Here is a 27,690-nt window from a genome sequence, read left to right as displayed (position 1 = left end):
CTCATTTCCTCTTTACCCTGGGGCCGGTCTCATTTCCTCTTTACCCTGGGGCCTGTCTCATTTCCTCTTTACCCTGGGGCCTGTCTCATTTCCTCTTTACCCTGGGGCCTGTCTCATTTCCTCTTTACCCTGGGGCTGCTCTCATTTCCTCTTTACCCTGGGGCCTGTCTCATTTCCTCTTTACCCTGGGGCTGGTCTCATTTCCTCTTTACCCTGGGGCCTGTCTCATTTCCTCTTTACCCTGGGGCTGGTCTCATTTCCTCTTTACCCTGGGGCCGGTCTCATTTCCTCTTTACCCTGGGGCCTGTCTCATTTCCTCTTTACCCTGGGGCCGGTCTCATTTCCTCTTTACCCTGGGGCCTGTCTCATTTCCTCTTTACCCTGGGGCCTGTCTCATTTCCTCTTTACCCTGGGGCCTGTCTCATTTCCTCTTTACCCTGGGGCTGCTCTCATTTCCTCTTTACCCTGGGGCCGGTCTCATTTCCTCTTTACCCTGGGGCTGCTCTCATTTCCTCTTTACCCTGGGGCCTGTCTCATTTCCTCTTTACCCTGGGGCCTGTCTCATTTCCTCTTTACCCTGGGGCCTGTCTCATTTCCTCTTTACCCTGGGGCCTGTCTCATTTCCTCTTTACCCTGGGGCCTGTCTCATTTCCTCTTTACCCTGGGGCCTGTCTCATTTCCTCTTTACCCTGGGGCCTGTCTCATTTCCTCTTTACCCTGGGGCCTGTCTCATTTCCTCTTTACCCTGGGGCCTGTCTCATTTCCTCTTTACCCTGGGGCCTGTCTCATTTCCTCTTTACCCTGGGGCCTGTCTCATTTCCTCTTTACCCTGGGGCCGGTCTCATTTCCTCTTTACCCTGGGGCCGGTCTCATTTCCTCTTTACCCTGGGGCCTGTCTCATTTCCTCTTTACCCTGGGGCCGGTCTCATTTCCTCTTTACCCTGGGGCTGGTCTCATTTCCTCTTTACCCTGGGGCCTGTCTCATTTCCTCTTTACCCTGGGGCCTGTCTCATTTCCTCTTTACCCTGGGGCCTGTCTCATTTCCTCTTTACCCTGGGGCCTGTCTCATTTCCTCTTTACCCTGGGGCCTGTCTCATTTCCTCTTTACCCTGGGGCCTGTCTCATTTCCTCTTTACCCTGGGGCCTGTCTCATTTCCTCTTTACCCTGGGGCTGCTCTCATTTCCTCTTTACCCTGGGGCCTGTCTCATTTCCTCTTTACCCTGGGGCTGGTCTCATTTCCTCTTTACCCTGGGGCCTGTCTCATTTCCTCTTTACCCTGGGGCTGGTCTCATTTCCTCTTTACCCTGGGGCCGGTCTCATTTCCTCTTTACCCTGGGGCCTGTCTCATTTCCTCTTTACCCTGGGGCCGGTCTCATTTCCTCTTTACCCTGGGGCCTGTCTCATTTCCTCTTTACCCTGGGGCCGGTCTCATTTCCTCTTTACCCTGGGGCCTGTCTCATTTCCTCTTTACCCTGGGGCTGGTCTCATTTCCTCTTTACCCTGGGGCCTGTCTCATTTCCTCTTTACCCTGGGGCCTGTCTCATTTCCTCTTTACCCTGGGGCCTGTCTCATTTCCTCTTTACCCTGGGGCCGGTCTCATTTCGGGTGGCCTCAACTGACCCTTGTTCGGAGCTTGTGTAAACTTTTGCCAACTAACTCCCTTGACTATTTGTGAGCAACCAATTTTAGAAAACTACAAACCACTTTAAGGTTTGTAATGTGAACTTAGCCTAAGAATACCCTGCACTCTTTATAATCATAGTGATCCTTATGTTATTGTTGGAGTTCATTCAGAACATATAAGCAAGGAAAAGGAACACTGGATCTTATTTACCGTAAATGCATTATGCTAAGAAATGTTGCAAAAATATAAAGTGTAGTTAGTTTTTAATTCTTAATACCTTACCTGTTCTTATTCGTTCCATATCAAAGAATTGTCCAACCGCACAGTTAGAATTTGTAGTCAACTTACATCTCATTGATTGCACAATTGAGTGCAATCAATGAGCAACCCTGTGGAAGCAACTGGCGAAACGTGTTGTTCGATTCTCAAGCCTAATCTTAAGAAAATAAAGATCTAAATTAACAACAAAGTCTAACAGAGTGCGATTTAGGGGTGTCACAATATATCGTCCCACGAAATTTCGCGATAGTAAAACGTCACGATATGTATCGTTGAGATGAAATCTCATATCGTGAATTTTTTTTTTTTTTTTTTTCCAAAAGTAGACAAAGAAACGTCTTTGTTTGTTGAAGTTCAATGTGTGGAAAGTAGTTCAGTTGAACAAGTCTCTGAAGAGACACATGAGAAGTTATACAGGAGAGAAACCATTCAATTGAGTTTCTGGCAAAACTGTTTACTTGACAGGAAAAACTGAAGATGCATAAAAAATAGACTAAGAAAAGTCTTGTTGTTTGAGTTTGAAGAAAAACTGAAGATGCATAATGAGAATTTATACTGCTGAGAAACCTTTTAGTTCAAAGTAAATCTAAGTGACGGTGTAACTCATTCTATTTCAAGATAAGCCTTATCTCCAATCTCATGTTTTTTCTAGTTGTTATTGTAATAACAATTTCCCACAACAGCATGTTTTGTATTTGTGCATTTCAAATAAAATACTACTTTTCCAGTCATATATTGTCATTATTCAAGTTAAAAAAAATATTGTTAAAATCGTATCGTATCGTATCGTTATCGTGAACCCAGTATCGTGATACGTATCGTATCGTGAACTGAGTGTATCGTGACACCCCTAGTGCGATTGGATCATTCCTTTATATGGACTGTCTTAATCCTGCGACCAAACTGCTGCATAAGTGGCTGTGCACAGGTGTCTCTTAACAACTAATTCCCATGGTTCTTATTCATGTTTGACCAATAGCTGACATCGGTACAAAGGGGACCTGTACTGTGAAACAACCCACATTCGCAAATGAACAACAAATTATGTCATATTTGCGAGACGGCAAATCATGGAAGCCGGTGAAGTGAAAGTGAAAATGTGGGCCAAGTGTTAATGTTCATCTGCTGATGAAAAATACTTCCATTGTTGTTGCTGTCCTGTACTGTTTTTGAAATGTTCCAATGCAGTCCAATGAAGATAGCGATCTGCCAAGCGATCCTTTTGCATTGAGCTTCCACATAATCTCCATGTTCTAATATGTAAGACTAACAATGTCTTATAGGTTCATAATCTCTGTGTTCTAATGTCAGACTAACAATTAGTGCTGCACAATTAATCGAATCGCAATCACGATGTCAGCACGTGCGATTACATAACTGCAAAAGGGTGCGATTATCTGTCCCTACAAAAGAAATAAACTGGGAGTGTGTATTACTCATTGTATTACTGGACAGACATGTAACTAACTTTGCAGTCTGAGCCATCTTACTATGTGCCTATGTGCTGTAACATAGTGCTGCAGTTTATGTTTTTATTTTTGAGACAGGCAAATGTCTCAAACATAGACTGATATCACAGGATGATGTGAAGAGTACATGGCTATATAATTTGTAAAGATTTTATTATAAAAATATATATGCTGTATTCTGATCCTAAAATGTTTTATATTTTTTGAACGATAATTTTATTTAAAATCGTTTTATTTATTTTAAATACATTTGAATACATTTCATGTATTTTAGTCTGATACCGTGAAACCGTGGTATTTTTCTCCAAGGTTATCATACCATCAAACACTCATACCGGCACATCCCTAGATACCATTTGTTTATTATATCGCAATCACAATCGCAATATTGTCCACCATAATCGCAAATCGCACCTTTTCCCCAAATCGTGCAGCACTACTAACAAAGTCTTATAGGTTCATAATCTCCATGTTCTAATGTCAGACTAACAATGTCTTATAGGTTCATAATCTCCATGTTCTAATGTAAGACTAACAATGTCTTATAGGTTCATAATCTCCATGTTCTAATGTCAGACTAACAATGTCTTATAGGTTCATAATCTCCATGTTCTAATGTCAGACTAACAATGTCTTATAGGTTCATAATCTCCATGTTCTAATGTAAGACTAACAATGTCTTATAGGTTCATAATCTCCATGTTCTAATGTCAGACTAACAATGTCTTATAGGTTCATAATCTCCATGTTCTAATGTAAGACTAACAATGTCTTATAGGTTCATAATCTCCATGTTCTAATGTCAGACTAACAATGTCTTATAGGTTCATAATCTCCATGTTCTAATGTCAGACTAACAAAGTCTCATAGGTTCATAATCTCCATGTTCTAATGTCAGACTAACAATGTCTCATAGGTTCATAATCTCCATGTTCTAATGTCAGACTAACAATGTCTTATAGGTTCATAATCTCCATGTTCTAATGTCAGACTAACAATGTCTTATAGGTTCATAATCTCCATGTTCTAATGTCAGACTAACAAAGTCTCATAGGTTCATAATCTCCATGTTCTAATGTCAGACTAACAATGTCTTATAGGTTCATAATCTCCATGTTCTAATGTCAGACTAACAATGTCTTATAGGTTCATAATCTCCATGTTCTAATTTCAGACTAACAATGTCTTATAGGTTCATAATCTCCATGTTCTAATGTCAGACTAACAATGTCTTATAGGTTCATAATCTCCATGTTCTAATGTAAGACTAACAATGTCTTATAGGTTCATAATCTCCATGTTCTAATGTCAGACTAACAAAGTCTTATAGGTTCATAATCTCCATGTTCTAATGTCAGACTAACAATGTCTTATAGGTTCATAATCTCCATGTTCTAATGTCAGACTAACAATGTCTTATAGGTTCATAATCTCCATGTTCTAATGTCAGACTAACAATGTCTTATAGGTTCATAATCTCCATGTTCTAATGTCAGACTAACAATGTCGTATAGGTTCATAATCTCCATGTTCTAATGTAAGACTAACAATGTCTTATAGGTTCATAATCTCCATGTTCTAATGTCAGACTAACAATGTCTTATAGGTTCATAATCTCCATGTTCTAATGTCAGACTAACAATGTTTTATAGGTTCATAATCTCCATGTTCTAATGTAAGACTAACAATATCTTATAGGTTCATAATCTCCATGTTCTAATGTCAGACTAACAATGTCTTATAGGTTCCATAATCTCCATGTTCTAATGTCAGACTAACAATGTCTTATAGGTTCATAATCTCCATGTTCTAATGTCAGACTAACAATGTCTTATAGGTTCATAATCTCCATGTTCTAATGTCAGACTAACAATGTCTTATAGGTTCATAATCTCCATGTTCTAATGTCAGACTAACAATGTCTTATAGGTTCATAATCTCCATGTTCTAATGTCAGACTAACAATGTCTTATAGGTTCATAATCTCCATGTTCTAATGTCAGACTAACAATGTCTTATAGGTTCCATAATCTCCATGTTCTAATGTCAGACTAACAATGTCTTATAGGTTCATAATCTCCATGTTCTAATGTCAGACTAACAATGTCTTATAGGTTCATAATCTCCATGTTCTAATGTAAGACTAACAATATCTTATAGGTTCATAATCTCCATGTTCTAATGTCAGACTAACAATGTCTTATAGGTTCATAATCTCCATGTTCTAATGTAAGACTAACAATATCTTATAGGTTCATAATCTCCATGTTCTAATTTCAGACTAACAATATCTTATAGGTTCATAATCTCCATGTTCTAATGTCAGACTAACAATATCTTATAGGTTCATAATCTCCATGTTCTAATGTCAGACTAACAATGTCTTATAGGTTCATAATCTCCATGTTCTAATGTCAGACTAACAATGTCTTCATAGGTTCATAATCTCCATGTTCTAATGTCAGACTAACAATGTCTTATAGGTTCATAATCTCCATGTTCTAATGTCAGACTAACAATGTCTTATAGGTTCATAATCTCCATGTTCTAATGTCAGACTAACAATGTCTTCATAGGTTCATAATCTCCATGTTCTAATGTCAGACTAACAATGTCTTATAGGTTCATAATCTCCATGTTCTAATTTCAGACTAACAATGTCTTATAGGTTCATAATCTCCATGTTCTAATGTCAGACTAACAATGTCTTATAGGTTCATAATCTCCATGTTCTAATTTCAGACTAACAATGTCTTATAGGTTCATAATCTCCATGTTCTAATGTCAGACTAACAATGTCTTATAGGTTCATAATCTCCATGTTCTAATTTCAGACTAACAATGTCTTATAGGTTCATAATCTCCATGTTCTAATGTCAGACTAACAATGTCTTATAGGTTCATAATCTCCATGTTCTAATGTCAGACTAACAATGTCTTCATAGGTTCATAATCTCCATGTTCTAATGTCAGACTAACAATGTCTTATAGGTTCATAATCTCCATGTTCTAATGTCAGACTAACAATGTCTTATAGGTTCATAATCTCCATGTTCTAATGTCAGACTAACAATGTCTTCATAGGTTCATAATCTCCATGTTCTAATGTCAGACTAACAATGTCTTATAGGTTCATAATCTCCATGTTCTAATGTCAGACTAACAATGTCTTATAGGTTCATAATCTCCATGTTCTAATGTCAGACTAACAATGTCTTATAGGTTCATAATCTCCATGTTCTAATTTCAGACTAACAATGTCTTATAGGTTCATAATCTCCATGTTCTAATGTCAGACTAACAATGTCTTATAGGTTCATAATCTCCATGTTCTAATGTAAGACTAACAATGTCTTCATAGGTTCATAATCTCCATGTTCTAATGTCAGACTAACAATATCTTATAGGTTCATAATCTCCATGTTCTAATTTCAGACTAACAATGTCTTATAGGTTCATAATCTCCATGTTCTAATGTAAGACTAACAATGTCTTATAGGTTCATAATCTCCATGTTCTAATGTCAGACTAACAATGTCTTATAGGTTCATAATCTCCATGTTCTAATTTCAGACTAACAATATCTTATAGGTTCATAATCTCCATGTTCTAATGTAAGACTAACAATGTCTTATAGGTTCATAATCTACATGTTCTAATGTCAGACTAACAATGTCTTATAGGTTCATAATCTCCATGTTCTAATGCAAGACTAACAATGTCTTATAGGTTCATAATCTCCATGTTCTAATGTCAGACTAACAATGTCTTATAGGTTCACAATCTCCATGTTCTAATGTAAGACTAACAATGTCTTATAGGTTCATAATCTCCATGTTCTAATGTAAGACTAACAATGTCTTATAGGTTCATAATCTCCATGTTCTAATGTCAGACTAACAATGTTTTATAGGTTCATAATCTCCATGTTCTAATGTAAGACTAACAATATCTTATAGGTTCATAATCTCCATGTTCTAATGTCAGACTAACAATGTCTTATAGGTTCCATAATCTCCATGTTCTAATGTCAGACTAACAATGTCTTATAGGTTCATAATCTCCATGTTCTAATGTCAGACTAACAATGTCTTATAGGTTCATAATCTCCATGTTCTAATGTCAGACTAACAATGTCTTATAGGTTCATAATCTCCATGTTCTAATGTCAGACTAACAATGTCTTATAGGTTCATAATCTCCATGTTCTAATGTAAGACTAACAATATCTTATAGGTTCATAATCTCCATGTTCTCATGTTCTCACCTTTTCAGGCTACACCTGGGCCCTTCTTGAACTAACATCTTTTAATAAATACAAAATCCTTCTCAAACCTACTAATGCTACATGTTACTTATTCCTTCTCAAACTACATCCTACATGGTGTTACTCTAGTCTATCAAAATATCTTAGCTGTCATTGATTGTACTGTTGTTGACAGAATGTGATATTGTAAATCGCTTTGGACAAAAGCATCTGCTAAATGACGTAATGTAATGTTCTAATGTCAGACTAACAATGTCTTCATAGGTTCCATAATCTCCATGTTCTAATGTCAGACTAACAATGTCTTCATAGGTTCCATAATCTCCATGTTCTAATGTCAAACTAACAATGTCTTATAGGTTCATAATCCCCATGTTCTAATGTCAGACTAACAATGTCTTATAGGTTCATAATCTCCATGTTCTAATGTCAGACTAACAATGTCTTATAGGTTCCATAATCTCCATGTTCTAATGTCAAACTAACAATGTCTTATAGGTTCATAATCTCCATGTTCTAATGTCAGACTAACAATGTCTTATAGGTTCATAATCTCCATGTTCTAATGTCAGACTAACAATGTCTTATAGGTTCATAATCTCCATGTTCTAATGTCAGACTAACAATGTCTTATAGGTTCATAATCTCCATGTTCTAATGTCAGACTAACAATGTCTTATAGATTCCATAATCTCCATGTTCTAATGTCAGACTAACAATGTCTTATAGGTTCATAATCTCCATGTTCTAATGTCAGACTAACAATGTCTTATAGGTTCATAATCTCCATGTTCTAATGTCAGACTAACAATGTCTTCATAGGTTCATAATCTCCATGTTCTAATGTCAGACTAACAATGTTTTATAGGTCCCCGTTTGGCTTCCCGCAAATGAAGCCTGATAGCCTACTGATGAAATACTAGGGATGGGCATCGAATTTCGAATTTTCGAATAATCGTTGTTATTATCAAGGTCGACTTTTATTATTGAAATTCGAAAAAAAAGATTTTTTTTTTTTTTTTTTTTTTGAGTGAAATGTTGCATTGTCTCCCCTGCTTCTAAGTATAGTCAAATCGCTTGGTTTGAGCAAGTAAAACAATTTTTATAAGCATTTTAAGCAAGGTTTATGGAAAAATGAATGGCGGATGAAATCCCATGAAGAGGGAGAGGGGGTGACTTTGGCACCCAGACCTGAGCCTACTAAATATTTAATGAGCCACTCATGATTGTCAAAACTGTTTTTTATTTTCGAAAATGTCAATGTCATGTAACATGTTCTTTACTTCAGTGGTGCAATGCTTGTTTGAGCTAAAAATCCACAGCAGAAGCTTTTTATATTAATTAATAAAGCCGTAGACTTAGAATCAGGGGAGACAATGCAACATTTCACTCACAAAAAAAAAAAAAAAAAAAAAAAAAAAATTACATTTTTATTTTTATTTTCGAATTTCGAATTAAATTCGAATTTGGCCAGCGAATTTCGAATAGTGTTTTTGCTAGAAATGCCCATCCCTATGAAATACAGTAGTAAACAAAAGTCAATCCATGTTTCTAAGCAAATTTCAGAGACACCCGTCATCACTAGTGTTTGTAATATTCTATTGTGACTTCAAACGACCAGACTCAGAGCTGTATTTGGGATTACTTTAAGAACTAACCTACAGAGATGCACACCACTTAAAGCATAAGCTATTCAGCCTTTGGCCTTAGATAACACTCAACATGTTCTACTTAACTGACAGGAGTGAGTGAGTGAGTGAGTGACTGAGTGAGTGAGTGAGTGAGTGAGTGAGTGAGTGAGTGAGTGAGTGAGTGAGTGAGTGTGTGTGTGTGTGTGTGTGCGTGTGTGCGGGCATGTGTGCGCATGCATGTGTAGGCTATGCAAAAAAGCTGCATTTGTATGTTTGGGGGACTTGGCGGATAGATTCAGAGTGGCGAGTGACTGCGTGGGGAGCGCAGCTGGAATAAAGTGGCATTAGTGAGAGTTGTTTGGATGAAAGGTGCCTCGCTAATTCTGATCGGCATATTTGGCCTTCCCCAGGAGGAGCTGCTTTGGTGACAGTTGTGCAGTGGCGAACAATGCAGATATTGCTATATTCACAACAATAACTCTGGGAGGACGAGCAGAGCTTCTAGAAATACATGACAACAGCTCAGCTAAGTCTCTACCTGATAAGCTCAGCTCAGCTCAAACCCCTTTGCCTGACTCAAAGAAAGTTAGCGTGAAGGAAGGTTGGAAACCCTAGCCTAATTAGAAAATAGCAACACCTGGGCCGTTTCTCAATACCAAGAATGCATTCTTGTTCTTGTGTTCTTGGGGAGAACGTTCTTGCTAGTCGTTCTTGGATGAATGAACTTGCTAGGTCACAAGCACACACATGACACTGTTGGCAGTTTGAGATGATGCGTTCTTGATAGGGATGCACCGATCGATCGGCACGTGACCGGAAATGGCCGATTTTCACGTGAACGGCCTCGATCGGTGATCTGCGCAGGTCACTCTAAATAGCCGATTCTGTGAGCCGATTTTCACATGACGTGCGCGCACCCCAAAGCACCGAGACAGGCACCCAGCCACCACACCACACACGCCAGCATACCTTTCTCGTTGTGGATTTTTTTCACCGTCAGTGAAGTAGACAAATCTCGCAGTTTGTCACACATGCAAGTCGAAAATAAGCCGTGGAGACAGAGATGCGGCCGAGTCCCGCTCGGCTGGAGTCAAGTCTGAGCGGCTCGCTTCACCTCACTGGCCCCCCTCTCTCTGCTCTTTCTACCCGGGAAGCAGTGCTGCTGCACCCGGCCACAGTGCACAGCCGACTTGGCGAGGTGAACGCGAGCATTGTGTCCACCATTCCCCGACCTGCCTTTTCCATTCCACATCAGCGCTGGTGCCTGCCTGTCAGTCATGTTGTAACGTAGATACAGGAGAGACTATTTGTTTCGTATTGCAAATAGAACGACGGACATAATAATAAAAATGCATCGGACTCACAAGTGTGCAAGGATTTCTGTGCGTGACGATATTTTTTCGGATGGCAGATAAAAATACGCATACCAAACTTCGGACTGTGTGTAAACTCCGCCTGATATTCAGACTGAAGATCGTTACTGTAACTCATAAACTCATTTCCCCTCTACTCAAGAGGACTGGTCTGGAGCCAGGCTATAAACTCCTTGTCCATGGATCATTTTGATGTTCTGTTGCACCTGTTTTCTTTTGGAAAAGTAAATGCATGATAGCTGTGGGATATAGGCTATTGGATTTAATTTAATTTTTGTATTCATTGTATTTGCACAAAAAAGCTCTGTCCAGTAGCCTAACCTGGAACACTTTTATTTTGAGATGTGTTTGAGTGAGATGGTCCTACTTCATGCAAATGATAAGATAAGATAAGATTATTTGGATCCCCATTAGATGTAAGAATTGTTCTATGAATCTTAATTTTCAAACAAAGTTACAAAAACGTTTGTGTAAGCTGTCAATTGTTGTTTTTAGAAAAAAAAATCGGAATCGCCAAAAATCGGTATCGGCAAGTCAGACTATTCAAAAATCGGAAATCGGAATCGGCCAAGAAAATGGCAATCGGTGCATCCCTAGTTCTTGAGGGCATTGCGCAATACCAGCGCAGAGGCCGCCTGCAGTACTACACAAATAAAAAGCTCATTTTTCGCCATAAATGTTCGTAAAGTGGCACTTATTGAAACCTACTACCCTGCTTGTAGGCATCAAAAGTCATCAGAAATTAATTTAGTGATGAAATAAAAACTTTAAATTGTAAAAACCTTTCCGGAGCTTATGGCGTCTTCTCTGCTGCGTTCTGCCTCCACTTATGCCGAAATGAATGCTGGGATATCTGCCTTGCCAAGTTGACACAAGTCACCAACCAGAGCATCCTCGGTAAAGTGGGCATGTCAAGAACACATCCGGGAATTTTAAGCGTTCTTGGCGAAATGTGAACTTTGTATTATTGGAACAGTACTTGGGCTGCGACTGATGACGTTTCACAGGGACACAACAAGAACGCAAGAACACACAAGAACGCTTATTGAGAAACGGCCCTGATGTTTTTTTTCACTCCCCTTCACTGCACACAAGTGAAAACCCAGACATGCACGGGCCATCCCATCAAAGCCAGAGACATGCACGGGCCATCCCATCAAAGCCAGAGACATGCACGGGCCATCCCATCAAAGCCAGAGACATGCACGGGCCATCCCATCAAAGCCAGAGACATGCACGGGCCATCCCATCAAAGCCAGAGACATGCACGGGCCATCCCATCAAAGCCAGACATGCACGGGCCATCCCATCAAAGCCAGAGACATGCACGGGCCATCCCATCAAAGCCAGAGACATGCACGGGCCATCCCATCAAAGCCAGACATGCACGGGCCATCCCATCAAAGCCAGACATGCACGGGCCATCCCATCAAAGCCAGAGACATGCACGGGCCATCCCATCAAAGCCAGAGACATGCACGGGCCATCCCATCAAAGCCAGACATGCACGGGCCATCCCATCAAAGCCAGACATGCACGGGCCATCCCATCAAAGCCAGACATACACGGGCCATCCCATCAAAGCCAGACATACACGGGCCATCCCATCAAAGCCAGACATGCACGGGCCATCCCATCAAAGCCAGACATACACGGGCCATCCCATCAAAGCCAGACATGCACGGGCCATCCCATCAAAGCCAGACATACACGGGCCATCCCATCAAAGCCAGACATACACGGGCCATCCCATCAAAGCCAGACATGCACGGGCCATCCCATCAAAGCCAGAGACATGCACGGGCCATCCCATCAAAGCCAGACATGCACGGGCCATCCCATCAAAGCCAGACATGCACGGGTCATCCCATCAAAGCCAGACATGCACGGGCCATCCCATCAAAGCCAGACATGCACGGGCCATCCCATCAAAGCCAGACATACACGGGCCATCCCATCAAAGCCAGACATACACGGGCCATCCCATCAAAGCCAGACATGCACGGGCCATCCCATCAAAGCCAGACATACACGGGCCATCCCATCAAAGCCAGACATGCACGGGCCATCCCATCAAAGCCAGGGGGCTTTCTGGCAGGCTAATATGATTTGACAAACACAGCTGTTCAAAGAGTTTATCCTCTAGCCACTGCAAATCGATTAAATTAATGAGGCGTGGCTTTCTCTCTGGCTGCTACCAGCTGCCTGTTCAAGGCTTCACTGGCCGCCATTTAGCAGGGAAGTCAAGTGAGGCAGCAACAGTGATGCTGATGTTGTGATGGAACACAGGGCCAGGATACATACAAGTTTGCATGTATGTTCAATGAGACTTATATTTTAGGTGCTTGGGAGCACCTCAATCCTGTGGGTTTGTTGTTTTAGGGGCATTACGGTAACTAAGCTGTCTTTAGGCCATGCAGAGCCTTAAGGAAAATACAGTGTGCGTTCGTACACCAGGCAGTACGGTCAAAGTCACACAAGCATGTGCCAGCTGTAGGTTTTTTTGTGGTACGTTCACATACCAGGAAGTAGCTCAGTGATTTTCTAACTGTAAGGGACCATGTAAATGCATGGATTATTGTATTCTGCAATTACCTTAGTTACAACACTACTGAGCTAGCACAGTACTTCTCTTAGTTACAACACTACTGAGCTACCACAGTACTTCTCTTACTTACAACACTGAGCTACCACACTACTTCTCTTAGGCAGTCGGTAGCGCTGTCGCCTCACAGCTAGAAGGTCCTGAGTTCGATTCTCGCCTGGGACGCTGGAGTTGTGACCCCCCCATATCTTCAGTACCTACTGCCCAGGTGGGCTATCTCGTCGAAAGGGCCTTTCTGTGTGGAGTTTGCATGTTCTCCCCATACCCCCCAGGGGGTTCCTCCGTACATAACCCCCCACTAAAAACATGCAGAAGATCGTCATCCGACCAGTGACGACAAGATCTGAAGTTGGTCCCCGGGCGCTGGAAAGAAAAAGTGACCACTGCTCCTGGCCTGCCCCCTGGAGGAAAGGACAAGCCTGGATGGGTCAAATGCAGAGGACATATTTCACCGGCCACCGTCAGCATGAGTGTGTTGTGGCCGCATGCATGTGTTGAAGTGTTCGTGTGACAATAAAGACGGGCTTGTCCGTCTGAAATCGTGTTTTAAAAATCGAGTTACAACACTGAGCTACCACAGTACTTCTCTTAGTTACAACACTGAGGTACCACAGTACTTCTCTTAGTTACAACACTGAGCTACCACAGTACTTCTCTGAGTTACAACAATGAGCTACCACAGTACTTATCTTAGTTACAACAATGAGCTACCACAGTACTTCTCTTAGGAGCTACTACAGTACTTCTTAGTTACAACAATGAGCTACCACAGTACTTCTCTTAGGAGCTACTACAGTACTTCTTAGTTACAACGAGCTACCACAGTACTTCTCTTAGTTACTTGGGGTCAACAGATGGGATTTCTCAAGTCAACTCCAATCATTCATACACCGCCATCCCTCCATCTGAGTACCTATAAAACACTAGCACACATTTTGTGATTCCTGTTCCTTACTGCTGCTGCAAAGCCTTATGTTCTTACCTGAGATGTCCAAACTGTTTGGTCAGGGATTCTCGTGTATCTACTGCTGCAACGTTTGATAGTGCAAAGTCGTTCAACTCTGGGAAATGGGCAAAGGCTGCTCTCTGCAAGACAGAAAACACACAGCTCAAAACACTCCAATTAATCTATGAATAGATGACAACATGATCAAATTAATAGCATTAGCATCATTATTACATACATACATTTCACTTTGAATATCAACTCTGTGTCCAATTTATTGTGTTTTCTACAAACGTAAGCAAATGAAAAGCAAACTTAACACAAAGGATAGGCCTATTGGACAGACACCCATGCAGACAATCTGCAAGAGTCAACCATAAGGCTGGAACATTTTTGATGTGTTGCAATGAAGCATCTTTGAGGCTACTGCTATTTAGCCAAAGAGGACAGTCTGTGTGTCAAACACAGGAACACTGTGAGTGCATCTTAGGTGAGTGCGTAATGCTGACAGCATATATCCTATATCTATTTATAAAACGGCTCTCTCAAATCAAGCAATCTGATTGGTTCACAGCTAGGGTTGTCCCGATCCGATCACGTGATCGGAAATCGGGGCCGATCACGTGACTGCAGACTCGATCCGGACTCGGACATTATGACCCGATCATATGTCCGAGTCATTATTTTTATCAGATTTTTTATATATGGGCTATTGGTGATTCAAAATAAATTAGAATAAAATTAGTATTACTACCACCGTTTACAGAGTCAGACCTTGTCTGTGTCAAACGACACTCAGCCAGACAGCCTCACAAAAACACCGCACCGCATGCGCAGAGAGCACGCCAGTTTGTTTTGAAGCTGAGCCGCGCTGCCGCTATCATGTCTGCTGTGTGGAAATATTTCAAAGTGAACGACGAGAACGACAGTGAAAAGGCGAAAAAGATCACAGAAAAGATAGCCGAGATGATAGCAATGAGTGACCAGCCACTCTCTCTGGTAGACGACCCGGGTTTTATCATGCTTATGGAGTAGCCTACATGGAACCACGATACGACATGCCCTCTCGACACTATATCACTGAAAAGGCTCTGCCAGCGCTCCAGAAAAAGATAAGCGACAAGCTGCTTGTCCTATTGAAAGACGTGCCTGATGTCGCGTTTACCACAGATATTTGGAGTTCGTCTGTGTTTTCATGGCCCTTCTAAGCCTCACTGCGCAATGGATCAACTCCAGTTTTGTTTTAAGCCGTGCGACTTTGCATGCACAGGAATTTCGTGGATCCCACACAGCAGAGCGCATCCAGCAGGCGATGGAGAGGATGCTGAACAACTGGGGAATAGACAAGAACCGAGTCCATATCATTTTGCGCGATAACGCTGCAAATATGAAGAAAGCCATGCTGGATATGGGAGTACAGAGTGTGGGCTGTGTAGCGCACACATTACAACTTGTCGTGCACGAGGGCCTGCTTTCCCAGCGCAGCGTCACAGACACACACTGATATTGCACTAAGTTCTAATGTTGCACTAGTTCTAATGTGAAGAATATTTTTTCTATTCTGACTTGAAAATCTTTAAGCTTTAAGTGCTCAGTTTACAATACACTGCACTGCTTGAATATTGGCTCATTTGTTTTATTTGATATTTTTATTTATTTATTTTTTATTTTAATGCCTGACTGGCATTTTAAGTTAAGCTGCTGTTTGTTTTAACACTAGACTATTGAGTCTGTGATGTTGCACTAAGTTCTAATGTTGCACTAGTTCTAATGTGAAGAATAATTTTTCTGTTCTGACTTGAGAATGTTCAAGCTACCTCATAACTAGTGCTCAGTTTACAATACACTGCACTACTTGCATGCACAGTTGTGCATGATAAGTGTTACATGTTAAAATATAATAAAAATAAGGGACATCCTGGATAATTTTCTTCGCTCTTCATTTTTAAAATGTATTATAAAAGTATCGGATCGGGACTCGGTATCGGCAGATTCTCAAATCAAAGGACTCGGACTCGGACTTGGGGGCAAAAAAACCTGATCGGGACATCCCTATTCACAGCCATTGTATAATTCCAGTAACCGAGTTCAATAACCCATGGCCATGGGTTATTGGTTGCCATGGCAACTCTCTTACTAAAAGGCAGCCCTGCGCTCGAGCTCCGTGTTGGGCTTTCCAGAAAGCTCTCAGCTTCTCAGCAAGCGCCAGGATTGGCCAATGTCAACTTCAGTCTCCAGAACGATCCAATCAAATCACCCGCACGTCTATCTTCTTGCTAGAGGTCCCGCCTTACAGTAGTGTCAAAACAAAAAGCTACTCGCTTGCAGCCAGACGCATGATGGCGCAACTCTCTTAGGCTTTGGTTACCTCAAAAACAAAATGGCGGAGACAGTTTTCAGATCCTTGTGAATCGATCTTCGCTTATAACTTTACTAATACTTCGCAGAAAATGATGTTTTGTACAAGAATAGACGCGGTCTAATGTCTTAACCCCTCTCTCGCGCGCCCTCACTCTTAACCCCGCATTTCTAAATAAGACGTAACGTTACTTGGTGTCGGCATACGGCTCTGGTGTCGGCCTTTGCAAAAAGCTCTCAGCAAGCGCCAGGATTGGCCAATGTCGACTTCAGTCTCCAGAACGATCCAATCAAATCACCCGCACGTCTATCTTCTTGCTAGAGGTCCCGCCTTACAGTAGTGTTTCAACTGACTCTATCAGAATAAAATGCCAGTCGGACTTATAGTATTATTACCGTATTATTATATTATTATACTTGGAAACCGTTTCATAAAAGCAATATAGCACTCGAGCAGCGTGTGTTGTGGAATATATCCCGCTGAAAGCTGTTATCCCACTCGGCCTGCGGCCTCGTGGGATAACAGCTTATCAGCGGGATATATTCACCACAACACACTTGCTCTCGTGCTATATTGCTTAAATATACAGTAGATGTGTCTGTCTTTCTCTCGCAGCATGAAGTCATGTACTCCAGATGCACATTAATACCCAGAGAGATTGGGAATAGCGTAATCCTCCCACCTGCTACGACCTGCCGGGGCAGCAGGGGGAATAATTGGGGAGAAAATGGGGGGGAAATCAGAAAAAAAAGAGATCAGATCCACTTATAGTTAATAAACAACTTCCTGTGCACTTCCAATGAACAAAAGCAGCAGGAGCAAAGCAGGTAGGACAGAGGTTATGTTATTAGAGGGTCGGTCGGTCGGTCTGTCTGTCTGTCTGTCTGCCTGTCTGCCTGTCTGTCTGTCTGCCTGCCTGCCTGCCTGTCTGCCTGCCTGTCTGTCAGTCAGCCTGTCTGTCTGTCTGTCTGTCTGTCTGTCTGTCTGTCTGCATTGCATCTGCACTGCACTGCACTGTCCTCTATACATTTACCTGGAGTGAGGTGATTCTGTCATAGTGCAGAGTGGTCATCTCCTTCTGTGTCAGGGCGTTGCCCGTCTGGTCATTGATCTCAAAGCCTGTGTAGAACTTCAGCATGTCCAGCAACTACAGAGGAGACAATAACATAACTGAGTTCAGAAGATGAGAAAAGCAGTTGAGGTGATTTGGATGTGTTTTTGTGTGTGTCCTACCTGGCAGAAGAGGTGTCCCTCCTTCTCTCTCTGGGTGAGGCTGGACAGGTGGCAGCTCACAACCAGGTGAGAGTCATCCAGCACCGTATTAAACCAGCGCCTGGTGGGCAGCAGGGCCTACACACAGAATAGTAAGTTTTTAACACTGGAATACACGTTTACAGATGTGGCAACGTAAACCTCCACTCACTGGCCTATGTACATTCTATGTGATTCTTTAATTAGTGTGTGCACACTTTTTTCTTTTCTTTTCCCACCTAGGAGGCATCAAGTTGCTTCTAATATTCCTCTGCCAGAGATAAGAATTAGACATTGTATAGATTAACATCCTCTCAGAGGCCCAAAGGATCAATTGACCCATCAACAACCACAGTTCCCAGCATCAAGACTGAGATTATCTATATTAGATTTTTTTTAGAGGTTATGTAAGCATTGGATCACGAGAGGCCGTGGTATATGCTTTTTGAATATACGACAGTTAGCTAGCTAACCTTGGCTAATGTTTGTACTAACATTAGTTAACGCTAATGTTTCCATTTTGGTAGGCAGTTAGCGAACGTTGTTATCGCCGTTAGCTAGCTAGCGGCTACATAGCTGTCGTATACTGATGATGTCACTAGCAGGAGACGTCAGTAAACACTACCGCAAGGCACTCTGGGTATTGTGGTGCAGCGCTACCATTTGCGAGGCTAGGAGGCTAGCTAGCTACCATTTGTTTTCTCAGAGGCAGTGTTCTGGGGATGCGGCTCTAACTGTGGTATATTAGCGTGGTATACGAAAACACCCTTAGGTGTGGTATAATAAGCATACATCACGGTCTGAAGTGATCTATTGCTTTTATAAAACGGTTACCAAGTATGGCAATATGAAAATTATTATTATTATTTAAATGTCTTAAATCACTGTTTAAAAAGAGTGGGATGAGCAAGCCTGAGCGGCAAGGCTCAAGTCCCACACGCTACGTCTTGCCGGTGAAACCCCTCGCTAGCGGTTAGTGACTGCACATGTATCGGTGGAAGCATGTACTGGTCTACAAACAGATCGCAGATCGGCAGAGGGGGTGGAGCAACGACTGGGAAAGCAGGGGGAATTGGCCAAGGACAAATGGGGAGAAAGAGGACAAAAAAAAACATCTTGAGTGTTTGAGCAAGAGGGTAACGGTGAGCAAGAGGGTAATGGTGAGCAAGAGGGTAACAGTGAGCAAGAGGGTAACGGTGAGCAAGAGGGTAACGGTTAGGGTAACGGTACACAAAGAACAAAGAGGGAGTTCAGTCAATCACATTATGAGGGCTGAAAGAGAAGAACTGTGCAGACAAAACAAGAGACTGTGTGAAATAGAAGATGAAATCAAAAACACCAACAAAGCAAAATATCCATGATCATTTCACTCATTGAAAACTGCTCATCAAAGGCAGCAGGTGCATCAAGTGATACCTAAACGCAGAGCGAAAATGTCACCTTTATCTCTGGCAGCCATCTTTGATCTGACAGCCAGCATAAAACAGGCCTGAAAAGGGGGATCTTTTTCCCTACATTAATTCACAGGTCATCATCGGAGAGGGGAAGTATGGATTTCAGGCAGCGGAGGCTTTGTAAAAGGATAGCGCTGAAGGACAGGAGATGTCTCTGGAGACAGGCGGCTGGCTGGCCACTAGCCACTGCCAGGAACAGCAAGGCCGGCCTGTCAGCGGACAGCCACAGGAAATCTATTCAGCTCTCTTGCTGGTAACAGGAGATCTGCACAGGCAGCAGCAGGAGGAAGCAGCTTAACTATGTGACATTGTGTATTCAGGCCACAAAGATAGACAACACTACTGGAGATTATTTTATTATGACCTTTATGGGACTACTATAGCACCCCAAAATACTGCTGCATTGAAATTGTGCTGTAGAACAATACCCTTGACTCCATGTTGACTTCAGCCTCCAAAACCATATACTAGGGGTGTCACGATACACTAATTTCACGATACGACACGATACACGATATTGGGTTCACGATAACGATACGATATTTTAACAATATTTTTTTTAACAAAAGTAAATAATTTTTATGTATTTATTTATCATTTATTTAACCATGTGAGTCCCGTTGAAATCGAAACCTCTTTTCAAGGCAACCCTGGGAAAATACTGGAAAAATAGTCTTTCATTTGAAATACACAAAATACAAAACAAATGCTGTTTTTGGAAATTGTTATTATAATAACTAGAAAACAACATGGAAGATAATGCTTCTCTTGCAATAGAATGTGTCACACTGTCACAAACTAAATGTTTGTTGCATGGTGAAAGAAAAATAAAGTATACAATCTATTTCTTAAATAACTCATGCTCAATGGTCCCTAAACTTATGTAATCTTATGTACCCCTTGAGCTGTTTTGCCATGCCAGTAGTAGTCTACCCCCTCACTCATGCGTGTTGATTCTGCTAAATTTGTTCTATTATTATTCAGGAGCAAACTTTTTTTTTTTTTTTACGATATAATTTTTTTCTGACGATACGCATATCGATTCGTGACGTTTCGATATCGCGATATATCGTGCGACGAAATATCGTGACACCCCTACCATATACACAACTGTACATTATGTCTGTAAGGGACTGCGACAGTCGTTTCGGGTCTCAGGTCTCAACCCATCTAGCTAGTAGAAACTATACATCACTGTACACCTTGTACCAGTTGTCAAAAGCCATCAGGGCTGAAAATAACCTTTCTCAACCTCAGAGTCTGATCAAAGACTATTCTTTCAGATACTGCATCGCTTTGCAGACAGCAGAGATGCATTAGGTGGAGCTGAGACTGGTCATTTGTCTACCGTGTCTGTTGACCTGAGGCAGCTATAAACGTAAAGGACAAAAGGCAAACAAGGTCTGCAGAATCTGTCCGATGCCTACACCACAATACCATGATTTAGCAGACAGATACTTTCCACCAGTGTAGGAATTTAGCCAGGGGCAAGGGCAAAAATGCCCCAAGAAATCTCAGAATACCCCTAAACACCATGATCCATGGGCAAAAATTGACCCCCAGACTAAGATCATTTTATTTTCATTCAATTTGTTTAATTTCCATCTCTAAAACACAGTCAACACCTGCAAACTCGTTGCCAGAAGAAGACAACGAAGGACACACACACACTCACACAAACAGCGCTGTTGTTCACACTACGCTCTAGCAACTTTATGCACTAATTACTTTTTTTAAGTGCCCACAAAATTGTGTAAATGCCACCAGTTTTAAACAGTAGTATCCACAAAATAAATCTTTTTTAAATGTCCTACACTGCTTTCCACTGTGGCCCCATGCCAGAAGAGTGTCTAGTGTCTTAGGTTTTATCGGGTAACTGTTTTAGGTTGCTTTCTCTCACTGGGAACGATTGCTTTCGTTCCGTTCTGTTCCGCAACCGGGACGATTGCCCCCCGCCGGTCAGCTTTCACATTTAACATTTCTTCCGTGCTCGGAAATGAAACGAAACATCATCAACTATGCCTGGAGTTGATCCTTGCTCCGTGTGTTGTCTATGAGGTTCGGAACGGTTGGCTTTCACACTCGCAAGTGTTCCGTGCCCGGGCACGCCAAAGCAACAGGCCACCCAGACCCAGACCACCTTTTCAAGTGGATCCTGTCACGGTTTCCTGTTGCTGGGGTCAATTTGGGGACAAGTGTGGTCGGGAACAGTACCGGGGCGCCAGTGAGAAAGCACCCTAAAGGTCCTTACACATCGGGAGTGTTTTTTTCATGCGATTAATTCGCACGTCATTAATATTTTCCGAACCTATATCAGTCAATGCAACCGTGCATACCAACGGCGAAGTTTCGCTGAGCGTTATTGCGGTGTTTATTTTTTCTAACCATGGTCAATTTTTCAGAAATTCGCTTCCGACATGTACACATCTGTTGCTGTGATTGACAGGTGGGTCAAAATTCGCATTGCAATTTCGTGCTGTATATTCGCATCGCTCTTGATGTGTAAGGACCTTTAGTCTCCAAAAATAAACTACTGGTTACATTTGACCTTGCCCTTGACAATCAAATATTTGATTGGATTTATAAAATGCTGCTTTAAAAAAAAGGTGCTTCAAAGAGCAAGTAAACACTGTTGCTTTCAAATAAACCCTAATCAAATCTGGGGGAAGAAATGTCAAATCTTGTCATCAGTAGTAGCAGTAGTAGCAGTAGTAGTAGTAGTATTGTTGGTCCTTTGTGGGAGGACTAGGTTACGGAACAACGGAAGTTGATTCTTACCTCCAAGTCAATCATGAGTTCAATAAAGCGCTCGCAGTAATGGACTCTGTCCATGGATACTGGGCCTACAGAAACGGAAGGAGAAAATCGGGGAGGAATTCAATATACAGATACAAGAATGCATGTGGTCAACAACACGTGTGCAGGCAGAAACACGCAGACAGGCCAAAGTGGAAGTGTGGGGGGGGGGGGGGGGTTGGATATGAGGGCAGAAAATGCATGTGGACAACACGGCGGTGCCACACAGAGCACGTGAGCCTCACTATGAGACACTCAGATAACATGGCCGGCACCGCAGCCATCATTAAGTGTGTGTGTGTGTGTGTGTGTGTGTGTGTGTGTGTGTGTTTAATATGGAGGCATGCAGCAGGCAGCAGAATGATGGGGGTCCTGCTGGGCCTGAGACTTTAATCTACTCTGTCGGGTTCCAACTCTTCCTAAACACACAAACACACGCGTTCTATTTTTAGCCTTCAGGTGGGGGGCCTGTGTCGGCCTGCATTACAATGTAGCAGACAGTGCCGTTGGCGGGGTGACAGCTGGAGCACATGCTCCTCGGGCGGCTGCACAGATCAGGAAGAAAGGATGAACTTTGGACTGAACGAGTGATGGAAGAGGGGGGAAAGGTGTTTTTCGATCCGGCAATAAGGTCCTGGACTGAAGAGATGACCCACCTGAGATGGGGTGTGCCCTACAAATGCCACAGACAAAAACGTGGCCAATGTCACCATGAGGTATCCTAATGTGTACCAAGCAAAATAAAAGCATGTTTACCTGATGGAGGAATGGATATCAGAATCCCAAGAAACTTTTTAATGAGAGCTGAGAGAAAAGTCCTCTCTTTTTTAGCCCTGAGGAAGACAAAAATAGAGAAAATTTGAGAGAAATTAGAAACTTGCAGGACGTAATATATTTTCATTTGTTAGTCTGTGTAGATCTGAGGATGCAAGCAGAAGAAATAATAGCCTTACAGCTCAGCTGCGTCAGCATCCATCTTATCAAATTTTTTCTTGATTAGATTCCAGAACTTCTGCAGCTTTGGGACTTTTTTCAGCTCGTGCTGGAGTCTGGACTGCCAACATAACAGAGAAAAATCAGTACAGGGTCGTTGTTATTCAGAACATGATGGCACAGTAAGGAAGCATCTCTATCCTAGGAAACTATCACGCAATCTGCTTATTTGGACCGGGGCAATCAAGAGATAACCGAGAGAAAAACTTTGTTTGGGCCGGGTAATGGGTTGAGAGCTTACTGGTAGGAGGCACATCCACATAGGCAGAGAAATGAGCTGCTGCACCTGGTCTCTGATCAAATCCACCTCCTAGGAGGGAGAAGAGGATTGGGGGAAGGAGGGGAGAGAGAAAGCGAGAGAGAGAGAGGGAGAGAGAAAGAGAGAGAGACACTTGTCAAAATGTATTGTTTATGACAGATTTTTATTGCACTTCAGCCCCTAATAAAAGTCTGCAACTAAAATATTTAGAGGGCTTTATAGGATACAATCACAGTGCAGCAGGCTATCAGCAGATTTCAGAGTGAGATATCCGCAGTGACTCCCCATGGTTTAATGCGGCTGTAGATGATACAGATGGGTGGGAGCTGACCCAAAGTGTACAGCCTAGTCTACTGCTGCCACCTTGTGGATGATACAAACATCACCTTATTTTACACATTGAACTTGGGAGGGAAGGCAACTACATTCTATATAGACATCAGTGGGTATGTTTACTTGCACACTAAACCATTTAAGTAAACACTTTGACTGAAATTGTCATGTAAAGATGTATGCTAGATTTCTTTCAGCTTTTTCAAACTGCAGAATGTCGAGTCACCAGATGCAGTAACGAGTGCAGTGCAGAAGCCAAGAGCAGCTTCAGTTCATCCTAAAAAAAAAATATATATATATATATATATATATATATATACGGTATATATATATATATATATATATATATATATATATATATATATATATATAAAATATGAATGGGTTTGCCGGTCAATAGTTAGATAGTGTTGCAATGTGTAGAAAGTCTGAGGGTGGCTTAACACAATTCCAAAACACTATTTCATATCAAGCAAATCTATAGTTCCCCAGTGGACAAATCAAGCCAGTGGATATTAGTGTATAGTGCAGCTGTAGCCGTACACACCAGACTGTTGAAGCAGTGGTCCAGGAAGACCAGCAGCACAGTTTGCTCTTTCAGAGTCAGACCAGCCTCCTCGCCTGTCAGAACAGCCTCCATCACACATTTGAAGAAGAACGGGAAATGGCTTGGCCCTCTCTTGAACACCTGAGATATGACAAAGAGAAGAGAAGAAACTGGTTTAGACAGCCATCAGTTTGGGATGGCACGTATCCAGATGGTGTATGTCAATCGCACCTTTACACAGTGACTAGAATAATTCAGCTCTCTTCTGAAAATGTGGTCGCCAAGTGTTTCTTACCTCCCAAGCTGGGACGTTCTCTCTGAACTTCTCATTGACAATGCAACAAATGGACATGAGGTAGGCATTGCTGGACACTTCGGGGGTATAGTTCACCCACAGATAGTTCTCAAGGTACTGGCTAAAAGACAACAAAATAATTGGTATTTGTCAACCAAGTGGTGATGTAGGCTATTGAAAATTGAACAACACGCAAGGAAGTCAAATAACCCACCTGAACTCAAGCAGCATGATTTTCCTGATGGCAAATCTGGAAATATATAGAAAAGTACATTTAAAACATCTCTAAAATGGTAAAGCAAGGTAGCTCAAGTCAGAGATTTTGCATTCACTTACTTGGACTTGAGAACCTCCTTTTCGTAAACATCTTCCAAAACCTAAAAGATGGCAAACAATGTTAAAACACTCATGGGCCCCATTGATGTGATCGGAAATGACTGCTACACACTTTTCCACCACACTTTTTATATACTTCCTCTTCACAAATGATTGTGGTAAAAGAAACTTGTCAAAATAACTGGTTAAATGATATGAGTGTTTGTTCAGGCTTTTCAACAATCTTTTTCCTGATTCACACTCCAGCATCAAGACTAGATATGTATATAAACTAGGGCTGTTGAAACGAATTTTGATATTCGAATATTATTCGAATTTAATAATTATGAACGAAATTCGATTATTATTATTTTTTAAAAACGATTTTTTTTTTTTTTTTTTTTTTTTTTTAGAACACTAGAACAGTGACAAGTTCTGACAACATACTTGAAGAAAAGAGTTAACTGAAGTTGACTGTTGAAGCTGCTATACTGATGTAAACCTACCTGTAGCTCTTAAAATGTATGTTCATTCATTGTTAACTGAAGTTGACTGTTGAAGCTGCTATACTGAATGTAAACCTATAGCTCTTAACACGTTAACTGCCAGCGACGTATGCATACGTCAAGCAGAATCCAACCGTTAACTGCCAGCGACGTATGGATACGTCAAAAAAATCTTTTTTTTTTTTTTGACGTGGATCATTGATCTGGCCCTTTTGCATCTTCTATTATACTGTTAGAGCCGCCGGGCGTGTGCAATCCATTCCGCCGACCCACTGAGTGGCGACGGTGCTCAGACTATTGAGTGTTGTTTGGCCAGAAACGCACGCATTCCAGCTGAGCTCAACCGAGGACCCAGAAGCGAACGAGCCTCATTCTCATACTGTAGGCGAAAACCTTTCACACGGGCGCACGGCGGTGGGGGCTTCCACAGGTGGACTGGGTGGAAAGCACACTTTGAAGCGCGCAGCATAAGCCTAGAGTCACACAAGGCTTCGTCAAAGCTCTCAACCGAAAATCCAAGAACGGATTAAGCCACATCCACGCTCGCCGACGAGGGACCGCCAGAGAGAGGCTGCTGCTCACTGCTCAGACAGGCAGGAGAGACTGGCTTGTGACTGACAAACACGGAGACACGCCCACGGAGGGAGGAGTTGTAAGGAGAGGGGGTGCGGGTGCTGCTATGGAGGAAATTACTGTTCAGAACTATATTGTTTATGTCTGATGTCTCACTGATGCCAAAAATAAATGGTTAAAGTGACTGTTTGATATTGAATTTCACAAAACTGCGATTATCTCAGCTTTTTGTCTCAGACGCTGAAACCATGCTGTACTCAACGGCTAATATCTACATAACTACTAACTCTACAAACTAACTCTTTTAGACAGAGAAAGCACACATTCTATTAGTACTTTTGTGAACTTTGTGTTGACAAACTCCAAGCAGAAAATTATCCTTGGCTCTTGTAAAATGAGCCAGAATCCTCAAAAAAACCCTCTGGCAAAAGCTACCTACAGTAAAAAAAAAAAGGCTGGCAGTGAATGTGTTAAGTGCAATACGTGACTGATTTTTTTGTTGTTCATGGCTCATTGTTGTTTTGGCAAAGTTTACTTATTTGTTTATTGATAAGGAGCTCAAACAAAGGCTGTGTCTTTTTTTATTATCAATTATTTTATTTTAGCATTTCAGACAGCACCAATACATCACTGATGAATATTAACTAAGCTCTGGTTATCTGACCTATTTTCTAATGCAATGAATGTATGTACATTGTACAAGGAACATGTTTTCTTAAATAAACATCATTGCTGGACTATTTGTGATAAGCCTAATATTATTTTGAATATTCATCCACCATTCACTTTTCCATCTACATTTGGTAAAATGCTTAGAAAAAGTTTTACTTGGTCAAACCCAAAGATTCAGCTATATTTAGAATCAGAACACAACATAAGAGAAGACAACAATTCACTCAGACAAAAAAAAAAAAAAATTTTTTTTTTTAAATTCAATTAAAAATGTATTAAAATATTCGAATATAATTCGAATATTAAAATGTATAAAGCACTGAAATTCGAATTTGATTATAGAGGGAGATTGACAGCCCTAATATAAACATACATGTGTCTGTCTCTTACTGTGTTTCATTACCAAAAATACATGGCTTAGCTCCTGTAGAGTCAAATTCAGCAATGTAAGAAACTCACCTTTGGGTCAAAGGGTAGTTTATTCTTGGCATGGGGAGCCCAGTATTTATTAGCCAACTAAAACAAGGGATAAGAAGAAAAACATCAACATTGTGAAATGTGGGAGCATTAACACACACTTATCCTGAATCATATCTTTCAAGCTGTAAACTTGTTTGCATGCCTTTGATATGTTGTACATTTCATTTACATTACATAACGTCATTTGGCAGATGCTTTTATCAAAAGCGACTTACAATATCACATTTTGTCAACAGTAGATAAATTAACTTTGCAACACAATCTATGACAGCTACAACTTTTGAAGGAATAGAGTAGCACCTCTAGGAAGTAGATTGAGAAGGATTTTTTTTAAATAGTACTACTGTATCAATGTTGGTCACAGGTTCTAATCTGAGGAGAAAGAAAATGTCATTCCAAACTAGAGATGAGTGAATCAACCAATGCAGACTACTACTATCCCATTTATTTTCAAACTTGTGCTCGTCAAACCCAGCTGTTTGACGGAATCTGCACTACCCCCCCCCCCCCCCCCCCAGCCCCTTATTAAAAATTCCCTACTTCCTTGTGTGTTCATACTTAGCACTTTATCAGAACTATTAAGCCTTCATGTAATAGCACTATGACAGTTCAGTGACTGCACCAGGTGTTTGGGCTGGAGCAGGAGGAGCTTGAGCAGTGAT

General features: G+C 41.5%; 1 protein-coding gene across 2 annotated transcripts in view; it reads right to left on the bottom strand.

Moving 5' to 3' along the window:
* aqr (aquarius intron-binding spliceosomal factor) overlaps positions 1 to 27,690 on the bottom strand; it is a 112,270-nt gene that overhangs the window by 78,595 nt on the left and 5,985 nt on the right. For both annotated transcript variants that reach the window (XM_083632899.1, XM_083632898.1), the window contains 12 exons: positions 27,008 to 27,064; positions 24,819 to 24,859; positions 24,697 to 24,732; positions 24,483 to 24,603; positions 24,188 to 24,328; positions 23,290 to 23,358; positions 23,009 to 23,109; positions 22,812 to 22,888; positions 22,038 to 22,102; positions 17,788 to 17,904; positions 17,588 to 17,701; positions 14,232 to 14,335 (listed from right to left, as the gene is read on the bottom strand). In XM_083632899.1, coding sequence (XP_083489025.1) covers positions 14,232 to 14,335; positions 17,588 to 17,701; positions 17,788 to 17,904; positions 22,038 to 22,102; positions 22,812 to 22,888; positions 23,009 to 23,109; positions 23,290 to 23,358; positions 24,188 to 24,328; positions 24,483 to 24,603; positions 24,697 to 24,732; positions 24,819 to 24,859; positions 27,008 to 27,064 — 1,043 coding nt within the window. The remainder of the gene's footprint in view (positions 1 to 14,231; positions 14,336 to 17,587; positions 17,702 to 17,787; positions 17,905 to 22,037; positions 22,103 to 22,811; positions 22,889 to 23,008; positions 23,110 to 23,289; positions 23,359 to 24,187; positions 24,329 to 24,482; positions 24,604 to 24,696; positions 24,733 to 24,818; positions 24,860 to 27,007; positions 27,065 to 27,690) is intronic.

The sequence above is a fragment of the Poromitra crassiceps genome, assembly GCF_964638095.1.
Source record: "Poromitra crassiceps genome assembly, chromosome: 3".
NCBI classification, from domain to species: Eukaryota; Metazoa; Chordata; class Actinopteri; order Beryciformes; family Melamphaidae; genus Poromitra; species Poromitra crassiceps.
The sequence above is the reverse complement of the archived record's forward strand: the minus strand, read 5'-3'. Positions and strand labels throughout refer to the sequence as shown.